We start from the raw sequence: 15,280 nt of genomic DNA, 5'->3' as shown, positions 1-15,280 counted from the left end.
AGCAAGATCGCATGCTGAATGAACATGGGTGTTTTGATCCTGTTCCTCACGCCCCACACGCGCGTGTGCTCTAACCAAGGAAGGTCGTCGCGTGGTTGCTTCGCCCCAATCCTATGGAGTCCGGAATTAGTAATTCAGGAACAGGTTTTGGCATCCTCCTCCCTATTTTTACTCACGCGCACTACCAGGGATACCGCGCCTCCACGCGACCCAGAGACTGGGTGGCCATCATGCGGCTGCTTCGGATCGTCGTTTCAGCATTTTTAGCTGGCGAGACGCTATTCGTCAACGCTCAGGAACAGAAACCACTGACCGGGATTGATGAATCCCCAAGCCGGAACTTTGAAGTTCGTGAGCAGTCTCCTGACATCTGTGACGCTGGATCTCGGCAATGGACGGGAACGGTCAACGTAACGGCTGACAAGTCGATGTTTTTCTGTGTGTATGCCCAGTCTTGAAGACGATGGGCTAGAGACTCATGTTGTTAGGGTACTTTGAGAGTCGACGGAACCCAGAAACAGATCCATTGCTACTATGGATGAGCGGGTGAGTTAAAACAAGCTTTTAACGACTTCAAGTGCTGACCAACGCGTTTGGCCGCAATCAGTGGACCGGGTGCAGCAGGGGAGATGGGTCTATTCATGGGTAGCGGTCCTTGCTCCGTGAACGGTGATGGAAACTCGACTCAGCGCCTCGAATACTCTTGGATCGATCACGCAAACGTTGTCTACATCGAGTAAGCTCTCTCGAGTCTTGGCAAGTAATATGTGAGCATCCAATTGACTAACCTTATTTAGCCAACCAGTAGGGGTCGGCTTCTCACAGATAACAGATCGGGATCAGATCGCCGTGACCCTCAAACAGGGAGCTCGAGATGTATACTCATTCTTGTCGACATTATCACACAACGTCTTTCCGGAACTTGCTGGACGGCCGTGGCATATAACGGGAGAGTCCATGGGAGGTCACTATGTCACTGCCTACACACAACACATAGCATCTCTCGAGCGAGAGAATGCCAAGCAAGGCCTCGAACCTCGTATCAACATCTCATCAGCCGTCATCTTGGATGGATACATCGACGCGACTCGCCAATTTGTCGGCTACTACGACTTCTTTTGTACCGACTGGGCCTCTGATGGTCGCAAGGCACCTCTGATGAACGAGACTGCCTGCTCTACGATGCGCGCCGCGATACCCACCTGTGAGATGATGGCAGTTCGCTGCCGAGAGTCATACGATATCGACATCTGCCGTGCGGCAAACGAGGTTTGCGAGGAGACAATTGGCGAGTTCTTCCTTGATGGAGTGCGCCCTGGAGGATGGGATCCTTATGACAGTCAGTCTCCCAAGTCAAAAGTGGGCTTTATTACTGACAACGATGATACAGGCCGTCATCCGTGCGAGATTCCTCCTATGTGCTCGAACTTTGCGTGTGGACCTACCTGGAATTTCTTCAATCGAAACTGGGTTCAGAAGAAATTGGGGTTTCATAATTTCGCATTTGATCTAATTGACTTTGACACGGGCGAGCGCTGGGAGAATGATGGACATATACATCTCCCCGTGACGCGTGAGCTAAGCTGGATTCTTGACGAAACAGACATTAAGGTTCTGTTCATCAACGGAAACAATGATATCATCATGTAAGCCTAGTGTACAAGCTCTAATCCACGAAACTAACCAGTTTTCCAGAAACACACCTGGCCAAATGCGCCTGTTGGATGAACAGCCTTGGAAAGGTCAGGCACAGTATCAGAGCCTCGGCTACAAAGACTGGCACTTTAGTAACGGCGAAATCACAACCGACGTAGACGCATGGGGTGCAAGGCGAGGGGGCTTCTGGAAAGGGACGGATCGGTTGAGGTTCTACTCGGTTGATGAAGCTGGGCATCTTTCTGCGTGGCATCAACCAGAGGCGATCGGTGCCATTTTGAGATTGTGGCTTGATGAATACTAGGCTAGTCAGGTTTATTGACTAGACTCAAGACTAATATTGCGTCGGTTTGGACCCCGGCGGTGAGATATCTGACTGAGACAGTTCTAATGTCCCCTGTCGGCTGTCTTCGGTACGCTATCTTCCTTGTTCGCTAACGAAGTAACTATGTTACAATAACCATGCTTCACATGCATCTCCAAGAAAGCGGTGAGATCGTTGAAAGGCTCTTATCTAAGAACCATAATGAGACGCGCGTTGAGGCATAAGGTGGACATAAGAGTGCATAGTTTTATGCCCGGAGCAGAGTTGGCGAAATGAAATGAAATTAAGATTAACTACCTAAGTTTAAAGAAAATGCCTCCAACACAGCCATTTTAGCTATCTATTTAGATCCCCCCGTCCAAATTAGTTGTATCCCGTTCGTCTACCTGACGATGTAAGAAAGTCGCAGTCTCTTGGTGCTGTATGTGTTCCCAATTGTTTTGTTTCCGTCGCTTAAAATCAGATCATAACTTCGCTAAATCCATGACGCGTCCCCATGATTCCACTTTCGGAAGAATCTACATGACGGTGCATAGACCCGGGTTTGGCGGTGATGAACCTCGGTGAGATCGGCTCTTTTGTTGCTGTCCTCCGTGCTTTGTTGACTTCCGCGTCTCTTCTCGGGGCACCTTGAGCCATCGACGAAGCTCTCTCTCGATACCGGACAGGATGATACGGAGCTTCTCTCGGTATGGGGTAAAGGAAAATGGCCGCCCGTAGGTGGTCGCTCTTCTGGGATCGGATTTTCGCAGTGGGTTCAATAGTTGGCCACAAATCTGGTTGCGATATTGCGGCAGGTTCTTGGCTGATTTGTTGAAATTAGCTTCTGGCGGACAAAACAACAATGGGACACATACGGGCAAGATCGGTGTACTTGCTCTCTGTTTTCACCGAGTCGAATATGGCAGTCAAGTCATTGGCTCCCTTGATCACGGAGTCACACATCTTTCGTCTTTCGATCCTCAGTCTGGCCCGATCCTCAGGCCTTGAGGGTAGACGAAGATCCTCGACAGCATCGACGACGTCGGCAAGATCATTGATGATGCAGATCAATACAGCTCGTCCCATAACATCGTTGTATCCACTCATGCCATCCGTGCGACGGGAGACGCGGTAGGAATAGCGAGGGAAACGGATGTGGTCGCTTACTCGCTCGTCCTTCATTTTGGCGGCGGTAACGGCGATGCTTGGGGTGGGGGATGGGTTCTCTGGGAGGTGTTGTCAAGTTCACAACTGCGGTAATGCTTGGGGTTCATTGAAAGGCAAACAGTCTAGACTTGTCTGATGGTGAGAATCAGACCATCAACAGCGGCTGCTGCTTTTATATACAGCAGATTCCTCGTTAGGCATGAACAACTGAACTTGATGTGGCTGCCTGTAGAATTTCAGGGCGTACACATCAGAGAAGTCAATTTTCACGACCCCCGTCAAGTGACAGCAGCGCGAATCGTATGACCTACAAGGGGTCCCTTTGACCAAAATAGAGGTTTGCAGGCAAATGCCGGCCCAACAGGTCGCATCCGGTGCAGCCAGCATACGATTTTACACCGGGTCTCTTGGACCAAAGTAAAATTCTGCATGCAGATGCCTGTCTAGCATGTCCAATTCGGTATGACATATGCCGGATCCTATTTACCAAAGCAGAGGTTTGCAGCGGACCCAAGTCAGATTCGGGACGACAGCATGCGACTTCATGCCTGATTGATGTAACCTACCCCTCAAAGCTTGGTTACTGCACGGCGCTTACCGGGATGCCATTATCGAGGAACCAAGAGCAGCCAGCCACAGATGTTCGGCTCGAGTTTTGGACGTTGGAATTCATAAGTGCCGAATTATTTAACAAGGGCCCAGAGCCGCCAATGGTGGAGTAGAAGGCCTCAATTTCTAATGGTCTCGAGGCTACTGGCCCTCGGTAGTCCAATTGGGTCGTGTTGAGTCAGAAGAGCCTCCCTTCGCTGGCAAGTTTGCCACTGGAAAAGTTTTACAACAACGTTACACAAGCATTTTAGTGTGTGTAACCAACTTGGAATTTGTGTGAATTACTGATCAGTCTAGAACGCGACCGTTGCGCTGTATTGTGAACTTGGTGCTGCATAAGAAGCCCTTTTCAGCCCACTTCACAGCTAAGTATGCCTTCTGATACCAAAACAAAGACATTAAGCAAGACAGTAGTGATATGTCGCCTTCGCGGTGGATGTCGATAATCAACAGTCCGCCTTGCCCAGACGCTTGTGTGAGTCAGTTCGGCCCGCTGCATCACCAAAAGCTCCACAAGGCCCACCATGAGGCCTTCACAACTGTGGTCCTGTAGACGTGGACAACAAAGAATCAGGTTTTACTGTGGTAAGCAGAATGTGAATAACACAATTGCCATGCTGTCATGAACCGGAAAGATAACACGAGTTAATGGTTATATTAAGAGTTAACATCTTATACATGCATTTGACAAGCTTCATGATCCTTCAAAGGTAGGATACATAGTGGAACCGACAACTTGGCATTGCTGCAACTCCATCCAACTCGCTTCTCTGCATCGTCAACCCCTCAGCGGGCGTCCTACTGCATATGCCCGCCATCATGAAGATCATTGTCGGCGGGGCGACCGGATATCGTGAAGCGGATTGAACTAAGTCCAACAAGGAAGGCAGAGAGTGAACGTCCTCAAACAAGCGTGATTACCTCCCGAGGCATCTTCAACAACACATCCAGTAGTCTCTTGGTGGAAGGTTCCTGATCCGGTCTCTCGTACGCTCCATGCTCATAAGACCACCCATATTTGGTCACCAGTCTCAGATTAGAGTGCTTGAAATACTCTGCATGCTCCATGCCGAACCAACCGAGCCGCTCATAGTTGCAACAGCCACGCCTCCTCCCAACGTGCAAGCCGACAATAGGCAGATGCCACTCCAATTCAGGGAAAGCAATTGGGATAAAAATCGTGTCGGTGTATATCTCGGTGGGGACGGTATCTGGGGCTCTATCGGGCTTGTACTGGCTGATGGCGAAGTAGCCACTTGTCTGTTGCTGGTCTTGTTCACCAGTGTAATTCTTCTGGTAACTCGCAAGACCTGTCTCGTGACACAATGCGAAGGAGACACCGTTCATCCCCTCAATCCTCACAACTGGGCTTTCAATCTCGATTCTAGCTTTCGGGCAGCCCCCCAGGTATTTTGGCCCAGAGGCCTCGTAGTCCACATTCTTGATGGTAAATGAGGCCACCGTAGTGTATCCAGAATCCCATATCACAGTACAGGATGTCGAGGCCCAGGACCAGGTTGGCACGCCACTGGGTTGCGGTTGGCGAGAGGATTCGTACTTAAGTTTCCAGAGAAGATCTTGTGCAAGGGTGCTTCGCCAAAGGCCAGCTAGATATGTGTCATCGCCAGACCTCATCTCAGCCATGCGTTCCGCCAGGGCGGCCATGGCAGGTAGCTTGTCAGTATGATAGGTAATATTGAGCCGCGAGAATTCTGTGACCGTTTGCCTCCACAGGCCAACGCAGTCGAGATGGGCGTACTCTCCGACTTCGATGTCGGTTGTCTCTGGGTAAAAGGGCTGTTTCTCAGAGTCTCTGTACTCGTTGCTGGTGCCACTCTTGGACTTTCTGACAGAGCAACACCCCCACATGATCTCGTCCGAGCAAAAGTGCAAGATACGCCGAGAGAGACGCATTTCCTCGTATACCCATGCCCGGCTCAGGAGCGGAAATTTGGAAGAGTCGTTAGCAAGATCAAACCATGTGGCAGGAAACTTGGTCCGTTGTTCTCTCACCAACCAGCCGGGGTGTCCGGGTACCGGGGATCCAAGGAACGCCGGATCAGCCTTGGAGAAGCAGCCTCCAGAACTATCACTGGCCTTTGTTGCGGCGATGGTCAAGAAGGCGGATTCATAGATACTCCCCATGAGAGCGGCCTCGCGTTTCCAATCCTCGTCCCAGTCCTGGATGATACACAGAGAATCGATCCAGAGAAAGGGAATGTTTAGCCGGCGGCAAATTGTGATGGCGTCTTGAAAGGTCTGCGTGAGGCAGTCCCAATCAATAGAGACGAGGTGGTCTTTGAACGTCTTCTTTGTCGTCAAGGCCGTGTGGGTAGTTTTACCCCAGCAGTGGCTCAAACAGACATATCGGTCTGGCCGGATGCCCTCACGAAGCACCACTTTCCCGCTGGTTAAGTCAAGGAGTCGGGTTGGAAACTTTCTCTTCTCGCGCGTGATTTGTTCAGTCTTTGCGCAGTCTGGGTGCGTCTCTAAGCACTCTTCTATCCAAGAGGAAACCATTGCAAAGGACTGTTTTGAGGATGTGTCTCCGATGAAAGGCTTCCGTAGCTTTGATATCTGCAATATATCTAGCGTGTTTCCTTCTATACATCAATGAGACCTCGTCTTTCTAACAGCTCGTGTTGACGCACCTTGCGGTGAAAAGGGCTCCAGATCGATATCGCGCGACCCAACCTCGGATCCCTCGTCCTTGATACGAACAAAGATGAAATTGTGCCTCTTCCAAGCCTTGGCTCGCTCAATCAAAGAATAATCGATGCTTGCCGTTGTTGGACAGGCCTTTATGCAATCGACGGTGAAGATGCATCTCAGGCAGCCGAGTGCCAAGGCTTCATCGATTCTTTGAAACGTCGTGACCCAGTTCCAGTCGTCTTTCCAGTCGATAGGCCCAAGCTTGCGACCACAGGAGGGACATGGGGCGGCTCTAAGCCCAGTAAGCCATCCCGAGAGCCACTCCATCATGGGATTCTTGTGGATTGAAGTTCGGGTTCAGCTGAGCCTGGGATTGGGCTGACTTGGGGCTCTTTGCTGAATAAGATGCTTGGCAGTACCAAGCTGCACAGCCTGGATCGTGGATGGACGCCACCCGAGTCAAGGCTGAGAGATAAGGTAGGTTCTGCCATCCGCCATTCGTGTCTGCTCACGTGTCGCCACGTCGGCCGTGGGGTTGCCTTGCCCTTACCAGAATGGGGGGGCACAGCTGAACAAAAAGTCATTGAAAGATGAAGATGGCTGCCAATAAGACCCCTCAACAAAGAGTCATTCTTGAGACAAAGGCCCATTTCTGGGCGGAATAATGGTGTGGCCAGCTTTGCAAGACCCCTTCGACCAAGAAAGACGCCGGTCACCAGCACATTCCTGAAGTGGAATGAATGAAGACAAGAAATACACTCGAAAGTGAACGCAAGGACCAAGCAAGTCAACAACTCATAAACCAGCTGTGATCCCCTGATCAAGAGAATCCACCATCGGCAACACAAGCAGTCAACCAACATTCAGAAACAATCTTCTCTCACCAACAACTAAATCTCACCTTACCCTACTACCAAGTAAGAAAGCTAACTAAAATGTCTTCTGATCAGGCTACTATCTTCGCCGCCAAGCGATTCAACGAAGTCATGCAAGAGTCCCAGAAGCTCAAGGAGCAGAAGAACATCCATAAGCTGGTCCTCTACGGATCTGATGGAGTCGCGCCCGCCAACCTGACTCTCCAAGAGAGAGAGAAGGTGACGCGAGCTCTGGTCAAGACGAACACTGAAATCAAGGCTCGTGACAAGGAGATGGTGGAGCTAGTGGAAGAGATTGCCAACAACTAGACCTCTGTATAGAGGAGCTGAGCCCTGAGGAGTGTTTGAATCAATGCATACTCTGTTCCAGCTGGTAGGTGACGATAACCCTACTTTGGAGAATGACTAGATTGAAGTAGAGATAGAGTATGAAATTGATCGATTGTATGCCGTTGAAAAAGAAATAACCATTCCCATGTGTCTATGCGAATGAAGCTTCATCAAAAACTGACGAAGAAGCTAGAAATTGGCTTGAATAATTATTTAATATAGGTGATTAAGAGAGTCTTGTTTCTTGAGCTCACATAAATGGCAGTGACAGCTCATGTGATCCATGAAAGATGAGAAAATCCGAGTTATTCAGTCTCGGTCCTTCTTTATGACATTTCTCTAAAAGTCTCACCCAACAAACCATTGCTTGATAGCCTTAAGAACAAAAACGCCGACAACTAAAACCTTCCGGCTTTATCTCCGTCTTCCATCGCGTTGTTGTACCTAATCAATGACATCTCCGTCGCCCGCAATATCAAGGAACACGACAATAAACACATTTTCTATCACATTCCGACCAGCTTCTTCACGGCCATCTTGAAAAGACAGAACGCAATGAAACAAAGCACGATTCAAAAATTCCCTCACCAGGCGAACCCGATGAGGAGCAATGGTCGAGAGTAGAACTCCCTCCAGCAATGCCTCCCTCAGTGTCAACCTCATAGGGTAGGTGAATGCCCTTGCACTTGGATGAAGAAGAGAAGAAAAAAGAAATCTGAAAGTGAAGAAGGAAGGCAGCCTTTTATAGCCATTTTTACAAGATGAGCAGGCAGCAAGAAGCCAGATGGTCGCCTTGGGGCTGAGCCAGCTGACACGTATGTGAAGTGCTGCAAAGCCTATTTGCATGTTGATTGCGGTGTTGCCTGATGTGAATAATTTCTGCTGGGGTGTTGCCTGGCCTTTGACTTTGGTGTTGTGAATTCATGGGTTCGATGCCTAGCTTGCGCGTACGGTTGTGTTTTTGTTCCTATCAATGGGGTTTTTGTCGCCAATGACGTCTTCAAAAGAGGCCACCAGCCGCAGTAGCAAAAGACACGGCGCTGCAAATTGGTTTCTTGAGAAAGAAGTAGCTCCGAATGACGTTCACCTTCGATATCGGCCCGTTGACAAGAATCACATCTCACTGCGGCTTGAAATGTGATAATACTCGCAGTCGCCTTCGTTCTACGCATCACCATTCTGCACCTTTTTCGTTCATCACATCATGGCGCCAACCAAGGCACTCTTTAACCTTGAAGCCGTCAATTAGCAGGGCGCAATATTCACTCGCTTGAAGCCATAAACCACCACATATCGGCCCTTTTACTGCCATTTACGCGGGGCCCCGGATGCTCAAAGACGCTACCCTGGTTGACTTCCTTGAGTGGATGCAGGAATGGAAGCAGAAAAGCATAACCGAGCCCACCAAGGTTTTATCTCCTTGTTGAGTATCAAACCATGGAACCGGGCCTATTTCTACATCTCAAGCCAACGCCAAGAACTCTACCGAGTGCGACACATATGTGGCGGCTGCAGACACCAAATAATACTCCCTCTTGCAAATCTGCTCACTCATGTCAGATGCTTTCCTCCCATCAGCCTCGGCCTGCTCGGATCTAGAACCTGTCCCAACCCTGGCTGCCATCATCCAAAAAAGTCTAGTTTGACAACTGGTGTGGGTTGACGAGACGCAGGGGCTGAGGAAAGGGCCGATAATCAAGATCCCTGCCAACACGTCTGATTGAACAGCCTTGCCACGCAGGTCCCCAAATCGAGCTCGAGTTCTCCAACTATTTGCGGTCGCTAGGCCTTCTCTCGGCGAAACTTGACACAGACAACGTCTTCTAGCGCCCGTTTGCCTCCGCGCCGGTAGAGCTTCTGATTGGTGACGTGCCTTGTGCGGACCGCGGGCCTTGATCACCCGCCGTCTTCGAGACTCGCGCTATGAATAATAGGGGGTCTACACGCTAGAGAACCTTTCTCCATGGGGAATTCTTGTGGGGGGATTAGCTTCAAGAGAGGGTGGATAATCGGGCAACGGTTAAAGTCGGCAGCGGAAAGGAAAGGAAAGGTCAAGATGGTTTGATGCTGTGATAAAAATTCTTCGTCGCCTCCTGACCTTTATTTCGACGACGCTCTGGCTTCTTTTGAGTAATAGTTACTTGATCTATTGAGGTGGCTGACTCGGTCGTTGTCCGAAAGAGTAAGGTAGTCAAGACTCGAAACACAAGAAAGGTCCTGCTTTCATATGAATGATTGTGAGTAGGCATTCAGGAAGTTTCTACTCAATGAGTATGGATTGGTTGCAACATCACCCAAAGGCTCGTTATTGGGTGGTGTTGTAGTGTCTTCAACATCTTGGCTCATATCCGACTCGAGAGAGCACGCACCAAGTCTCGTGCTTTTATCGTGATATTTTCGACTGCCATCTTTCTGGCACTCATCTGACATCCATCATATGATGGTCCAATCTCGATCAACAGTTCAACACCCATGTCCCGTTCCAGTAATTCGGAAAGCCACAACATGGAACAGCCACAGGTTTCCTCGTAAACGGAATAGAACAAACACAAGACACCAAACCAAACAAGGCAATAGCCCGACATGCTCACTCGCATGACGCCCAAAGATGTCCCTGTATCCACCTTGGCCATCAAAACATGTGCCGCCGAGATACGGCCGGAAAGCTGAACCTGGGGTGCATGGCTAATTACCCCAGTCTAGATGAGAATACCCAGCCGAGGCAGACCAGACATGCCACGGCAAAGGATCGAGCTGTATATATCATTATGTCTGGTGCAGCGTTAACCTGGTCTAGTTGACGCTGGGGCTGTCGATCTCACGAACCGCCGAAAGGCATTCCGCTCCTTATCTTTTTCTATTTAATTCACCATGTTTTCTAAATCGAATGGCACCTCGGGAAACAGCAGCAAAGACGACATAGGCCTGCTTCCCGTAAACTCCAAATCGGTCATCATCCAGACAGACATCCATGTCTCACATGTCCAAGAACCCGAACCTACCTTTACCTTTCCAGAAGAACAGCCAGGCAATGCCAGGGATGTACTATGGATCCCTCGCGCATCTCACAGCTCCGACGATACGGGGAGGAAGATTCAACGGGGGTTGAATGCCGAGAAGGAAATGACCTTGATCAACTGCTGCAAACAGTACCCCAAAGCCATCATGTGGTCATTACTACTCTTCCTCACGGTGGTCATGGAAGGTTATGACAAGTCACTGATTGCTGGCTTCATAGCCTTTCCTTCTTTCCGACGTCGCTATGGAGAATTATCTGAGACACCAAAGGGTCCTCTTTATGAGATCTCACCTCTTTGGCAAATGGGTCTGCAGAATGCCGCCGTCGGATGTGAGGTCATTGGCCTGTTTGTGCATGGATGGGTCACTTACAGGATTGGTTACAAGAAGATGATGATCATTAGTCTTCTGTGGTTGCTCGTGGCCGTGTTTCCGGCATTCTTTGCTCACAACATCACTGTCTTGCTTATCTCCCAAGCGCTTTGTGGTACGTGGAAACGTTTTTCTTTCTTGTCTTCTCTTCTTCTTCAGCCCCTTATCTCTCTTGGCCTTCCTCTCCCCTCACTCATATACATTACGTGAGAGTGATCACAGTTAACAATTGGATTCGCAGGTATCTCATGGGGAGTCATCCAAACCTTGGCAGCTACATACGCCGCCGAGGTCGTCCCCTCCATCATCCGTGCCTGTCTTCTAAGTAACGTCAACATGTGTTGGGTCATCGGCCAACTCCTCGGCACCGGCATCCTCCGAGCCTTGATCCACAACAACTCCGAGTGGTCTTATCGAATCCCCTTTGCTCTTCAATGGGCATGGGCCATCCCACTACTCATTGGTATCTGCTTTGCTCCTGAGAGCCCATGTAAGTCATCCTCTATCCCGAGTCCGAATTATGCTAAGATGTCTCCTAGGGTGGTTGATCCGACGTGAGAGAAAGGTTGAGGCGCGACATGCTCTTCAGCGTCTGACCAAGCGGTCCAACCTCGACATCGACGACACGATCGCCGTGATGGAGCACACTAACAAAGTCGAGCGTAAACTCAACTATGGTGGTGCAAGTTACGCCGATTTGTTCAAGGGTGCCAACCTTCGTCGAACCGAGATCTGCTGCATGGTGTGGTCATGCCAAGCACTATGTGGATGGACCTTGACAGGCTATGCACCTTATTTTCTCGAGGCAGCTGGCTTTGATTCCTCAAAGTCTTTTAGTCTTGCCACGGGAATGTACGGCATGGCTCTGGTTGGGGGTATGATCTCTTGGTTCCTTCTATCTCACATCGGTCGCCGCAAGCTCTACCTTACAGGCCTCGCGGTCTCAGCCTCTCTCCTGACTCTAGGCGGTATCCTGGCCGTGGTCTTGGAAGGCCATAAGGCGTTGAACTGGTCTCTCGGCTCTATTCTCATCGCAACCACATTTGCATACAACCTCACCATTGGCCCAACCTGCTACGTCATTGTCGCCGAGCTCCCATCCACCCGTCTACGAGTCAAGACCATCGCCCTGGCGAGAATCATCTACAACCTCTTCACCATCATCAACAACATCATTGCGCCGCAGATGCTGAACCCTACAGCCTGGGACGTGGAGGGAAAATCATGCTTTGTATATGCCGGGACAGCTTTTCTTTGTCTTGTTTACTGCTGGTTCCGATTACCGGAAACAAAGGGTCTTTCTTATCTTGAGTTGGACATGTTGTTTGAGAAGGGCGCGTCGACGGCCAAGTTTAAGCAACTGCAGGTGAGACTGGCCAACTCAGCCTATCTCACCGTGGATAGGGCAGAGAGAATGAGGAATGCCTGGCATGGTTGGCTTACATACTCTTAAGAGGAGTAGATATTAATGTACCTCTTGACTATTTCAAAGAATATTGTCTGTTCAGTAATCCATATTTTAGATTCAAAGCTCCTCTACCAACGTACACTGTCATATCTGAGGAACCAAGTGAATGTAAATCCTTCCACACCGGAGAAGAATGTGTGCCACTCTATTCAACTCCGATATCCGAACACAGCCGAGCCTAAAAACCTCCCAAGGTGCAAAGTGCGGTGTGCGGAACCTCAGTCGGAGCAGTGTATAACATGAATCCCATGTGGCGTAATGGCTAGGCCTATCCCGGGCTTCATAGAGTATTACAAAGTATTACGTGTTGCTTCAGTCAGGGTCCTAAGATGCACAGCAGTCCCACGGACCCCTCAGACGCCTCATTCCTATCCGCGTTAAGTGTGCATGCTCCTATTGCAAAGCTATTATTCCCGTTGGCCAAGACAGGGAAACACCATGACCCCTCTTCCCCGCCTTGTCTCGGGTACTGCATAGTGTCCGTTCATGGTTAGGATATACGTTTCCGAATCCAGAGCGTTACCCGAGCTGAATGCAAGTCCCCGGCCCGGTTTTCGTAGGAATCGTGAAGCAAGGTAAGGCATACACGGTCCCTCCGGCTCAATGGAAGCGATTTAAGGCTTTGAACCAGAGACTACCCAAACTTATAGTTATCCAACCCCGTGTCTCGTAGTTCCGTGGAACACATTTATTCTTCTGCTACCCTGGTTTCACATTCCGTCATTGCAATTTTTCAGGTCCCAAACACCACGCCAACAGCCATGTCTCGTGTCTCAACTCCACCACAGACTCCAACACACGCTGTTCTGAACGGCCTCACAACTCCTCAAAGCTCCCCAGGATCTGATGTCCCTCCTAAGCCCCGAGTTGTCGAGAACTTCCGCCCTATCAGCGTCATCATCATTGGCGCTGGCTTTTCTGGAATCTACTGCGGCATTCGCATACCTGAACGACTTCGTAATGTCAAGTTGACGATATACGAGAAGAACTCCGGGATTGGAGGGACGTGGTATGAAAATCGGTACCCAGGCTGCGCTTGTGATATTCCATGTAAGAAACCTTAGAGCAGGTGGTCGTCCTCCTTAACAGCTCTAGCACACTCATATCAGTACACATTCGCACCCAATCCTAATTGGAGCCAGTCTCACGCTCCAGGACCTGAGATTCTACAATATCTCGAGTCCGTAACAAAACGCTACTCGGTAGACCGCTTCATCAAAACCTCGCACAAGGTTCTTGACGCGAGATGGGATGAGAAGGCGTCGCAGTGGTAAGATAGAGAAGCCGATCACTCTTGCACTAACGTGACTGACTCGACCTTAGGCATGTCACTGTCAAGAGCCTACAGACTGGAGAGACTTTAGAGGATACGGCGGATGTTGTCATCAGCGCCCGGGGCACTCTGAACGAGAGGTCCTGGCCTGATATCCCGGGACTTCAGGACATGAAGATCCCGGTCATGTATTCTGCGTCTTGGGATGAGAGGTATGCCAGTACAAGCACCCTTCGTCTAAAAAACACTAACTCTTTCTTCCTAGTGTCAACTTTGAGAACAAGAGAATCGGTGTCATTGGCGGTGGAAGCAGTGCGATTCAGATCATCCCCAACTTGCAGAAGTTACCTGGAACTACGCTCAGCTGCTTTGTTCGAAGCAAGACATGGATATCCAAGCCGATTGGCGAATCCGTGATGAAGAGTCTTGGAATAGATGACGAAGTCTGCAAGTCATCACATATCGCCGAGCTTGAGCGAAGAGTATGCTAACACTTTACAGTCTCCCCCGAGCAAAGAAAGAAGTTTGCAACCGACCCTGAGTACTACCTCAACTTTCGAACTGCGATCGAAAGAGATGGCAACTCGGCTCATTCTCTCACCATGAAGGACTCCCAGATGCAGAAGCTTGCACGAGAGGATCTAATCGCACTCATGCGAAAGAAGCTAGAGAGTAAACCGAACATCTTTGAGTCGCTGCTACCAGACTTTGGGGTGACCTGTCGACGACTAACACCAGGCCCGGGATATCTCGAGGCCCTCGTCGAAGACAACGTTGAGTTCATCAATACTCCCATCACCAGAGCGACAGAGTCAGGATTAGTTCTGAAGAGCTCAGAGGAAAAGAAGCTGGACATTCTGGTTTGCGCCACTGGGTTCCAAACCTCCGCTCCTCCACCATTCCCAGTGATTGGAAAGAATGGCCAGACGATGCAGCAACGATTTGAGCCCTATGCAGAGACGTACCTATCTCTCGCTACAGATGGTTTCCCCAACTACTTCATGATGCTGGGTCCAAACGCTGCGATCGGCACTGGCCCTCTAACAACTATGATCGAAAGGACCGGGGACTACATCGTCAAGTGTATACGAAAACTCCAAAAGGAAGGCATCTCAAGCATGGAGCCAAAATCATCACGAGTCAAAGACTTCTCCAAGATCATCGACGAGTACTTCAAAGGAACAGTGTACCTCGACAGCTGCAGCAGCTGGTACAAAAACAAGGGGGGCAGAGGTGACCGGATAACAGGTGTGTGGCCAGGGAGTGCGTTGCACGCCATGGAAACTCTGCGTTCGCCCCGCTGGGAGGATTTCGACTACGTGTACAGTGAGGATAGGGATGGAGAAGAGGGGAACAGGTTGGCTTGGCTTGGAGATGGGTGGTCTGCGGCGCAAGTTGACCCTGGAGAAGGCGAGCTGGCACATTTCCTGCAACCAGAGCTCATTGACATTCCATCGGAGCCTTTTCCCGAGGATACGCCTGTGTTTAGGATGCTTCCTTTCTCCCATTAGATCTTCCGTCTATCTCACAGATGGCAGGACTCGTTTTAGAAC

The 15,280-nt window shown here is 49.9% G+C and overlaps 5 protein-coding genes across 5 annotated transcripts; 3 read left to right on the top strand and 2 right to left on the bottom strand.

The window, feature by feature from the left end:
• Positions 1-230: 230 nt before the first annotated feature.
• Positions 231-1,650, top strand: NECHADRAFT_95115 (uncharacterized protein; the record flags this gene model as incomplete). Its single annotated transcript, XM_003044439.1, has 6 exons — positions 231-251; positions 297-438; positions 489-546; positions 608-736; positions 798-1,339; positions 1,391-1,650. 6 exons carry the CDS (start codon positions 231-233, stop codon positions 1,648-1,650), a joined length of 1,152 nt encoding a protein of 383 aa, XP_003044485.1.
• An 849-nt stretch (positions 1,651-2,499) lies between these two features.
• Positions 2,500-3,145, bottom strand: NECHADRAFT_83000 (uncharacterized protein; the record flags this gene model as incomplete). The annotated part of the gene is made up of 2 exons (XM_003044312.1): positions 2,500-2,786; positions 2,839-3,145. 2 exons carry the CDS (start codon positions 3,143-3,145, stop codon positions 2,500-2,502), a joined length of 594 nt encoding a protein of 197 aa, XP_003044358.1.
• Positions 3,146-4,642: 1,497 nt separating this feature from the next.
• On the bottom strand, positions 4,643-6,718 carry NECHADRAFT_82999 (uncharacterized protein; the record flags this gene model as incomplete). The annotated part of the gene is made up of 2 exons (XM_003044311.1): positions 4,643-6,327; positions 6,391-6,718. The coding sequence occupies 2 exons, from the start codon at positions 6,716-6,718 to the stop codon at positions 4,643-4,645; spliced, it is 2,013 nt and encodes a 670-aa protein (XP_003044357.1).
• A 3,749-nt stretch (positions 6,719-10,467) lies between these two features.
• Positions 10,468-12,439, top strand: NECHADRAFT_45807 (uncharacterized protein; the record flags this gene model as incomplete). The annotated part of the gene is made up of 3 exons (XM_003044438.1): positions 10,468-11,101; positions 11,228-11,476; positions 11,526-12,439. The coding sequence occupies 3 exons, from the start codon at positions 10,468-10,470 to the stop codon at positions 12,437-12,439; spliced, it is 1,797 nt and encodes a 598-aa protein (XP_003044484.1).
• Positions 12,440-13,215: 776 nt separating this feature from the next.
• Positions 13,216-15,238, top strand: NECHADRAFT_45864 (uncharacterized protein; the record flags this gene model as incomplete). Its single annotated transcript, XM_003044437.1, has 5 exons — positions 13,216-13,504; positions 13,550-13,724; positions 13,778-13,939; positions 13,993-14,170; positions 14,240-15,238. The coding sequence occupies 5 exons, from the start codon at positions 13,216-13,218 to the stop codon at positions 15,236-15,238; spliced, it is 1,803 nt and encodes a 600-aa protein (XP_003044483.1).
• Positions 15,239-15,280: the final 42 nt, after the last annotated feature.

Source organism: Fusarium vanettenii, assembly GCF_000151355.1.
Source record: "Fusarium vanettenii 77-13-4 chromosome 7 genomic scaffold NECHAsca_22_chr7_11_0, whole genome shotgun sequence".
In the NCBI taxonomy this organism is placed as follows: domain Eukaryota; kingdom Fungi; phylum Ascomycota; class Sordariomycetes; order Hypocreales; family Nectriaceae; genus Fusarium; species Fusarium vanettenii.
Note: the sequence above shows the minus strand (reverse complement) of the source record. Positions and strands in the feature narration are given on the sequence as shown.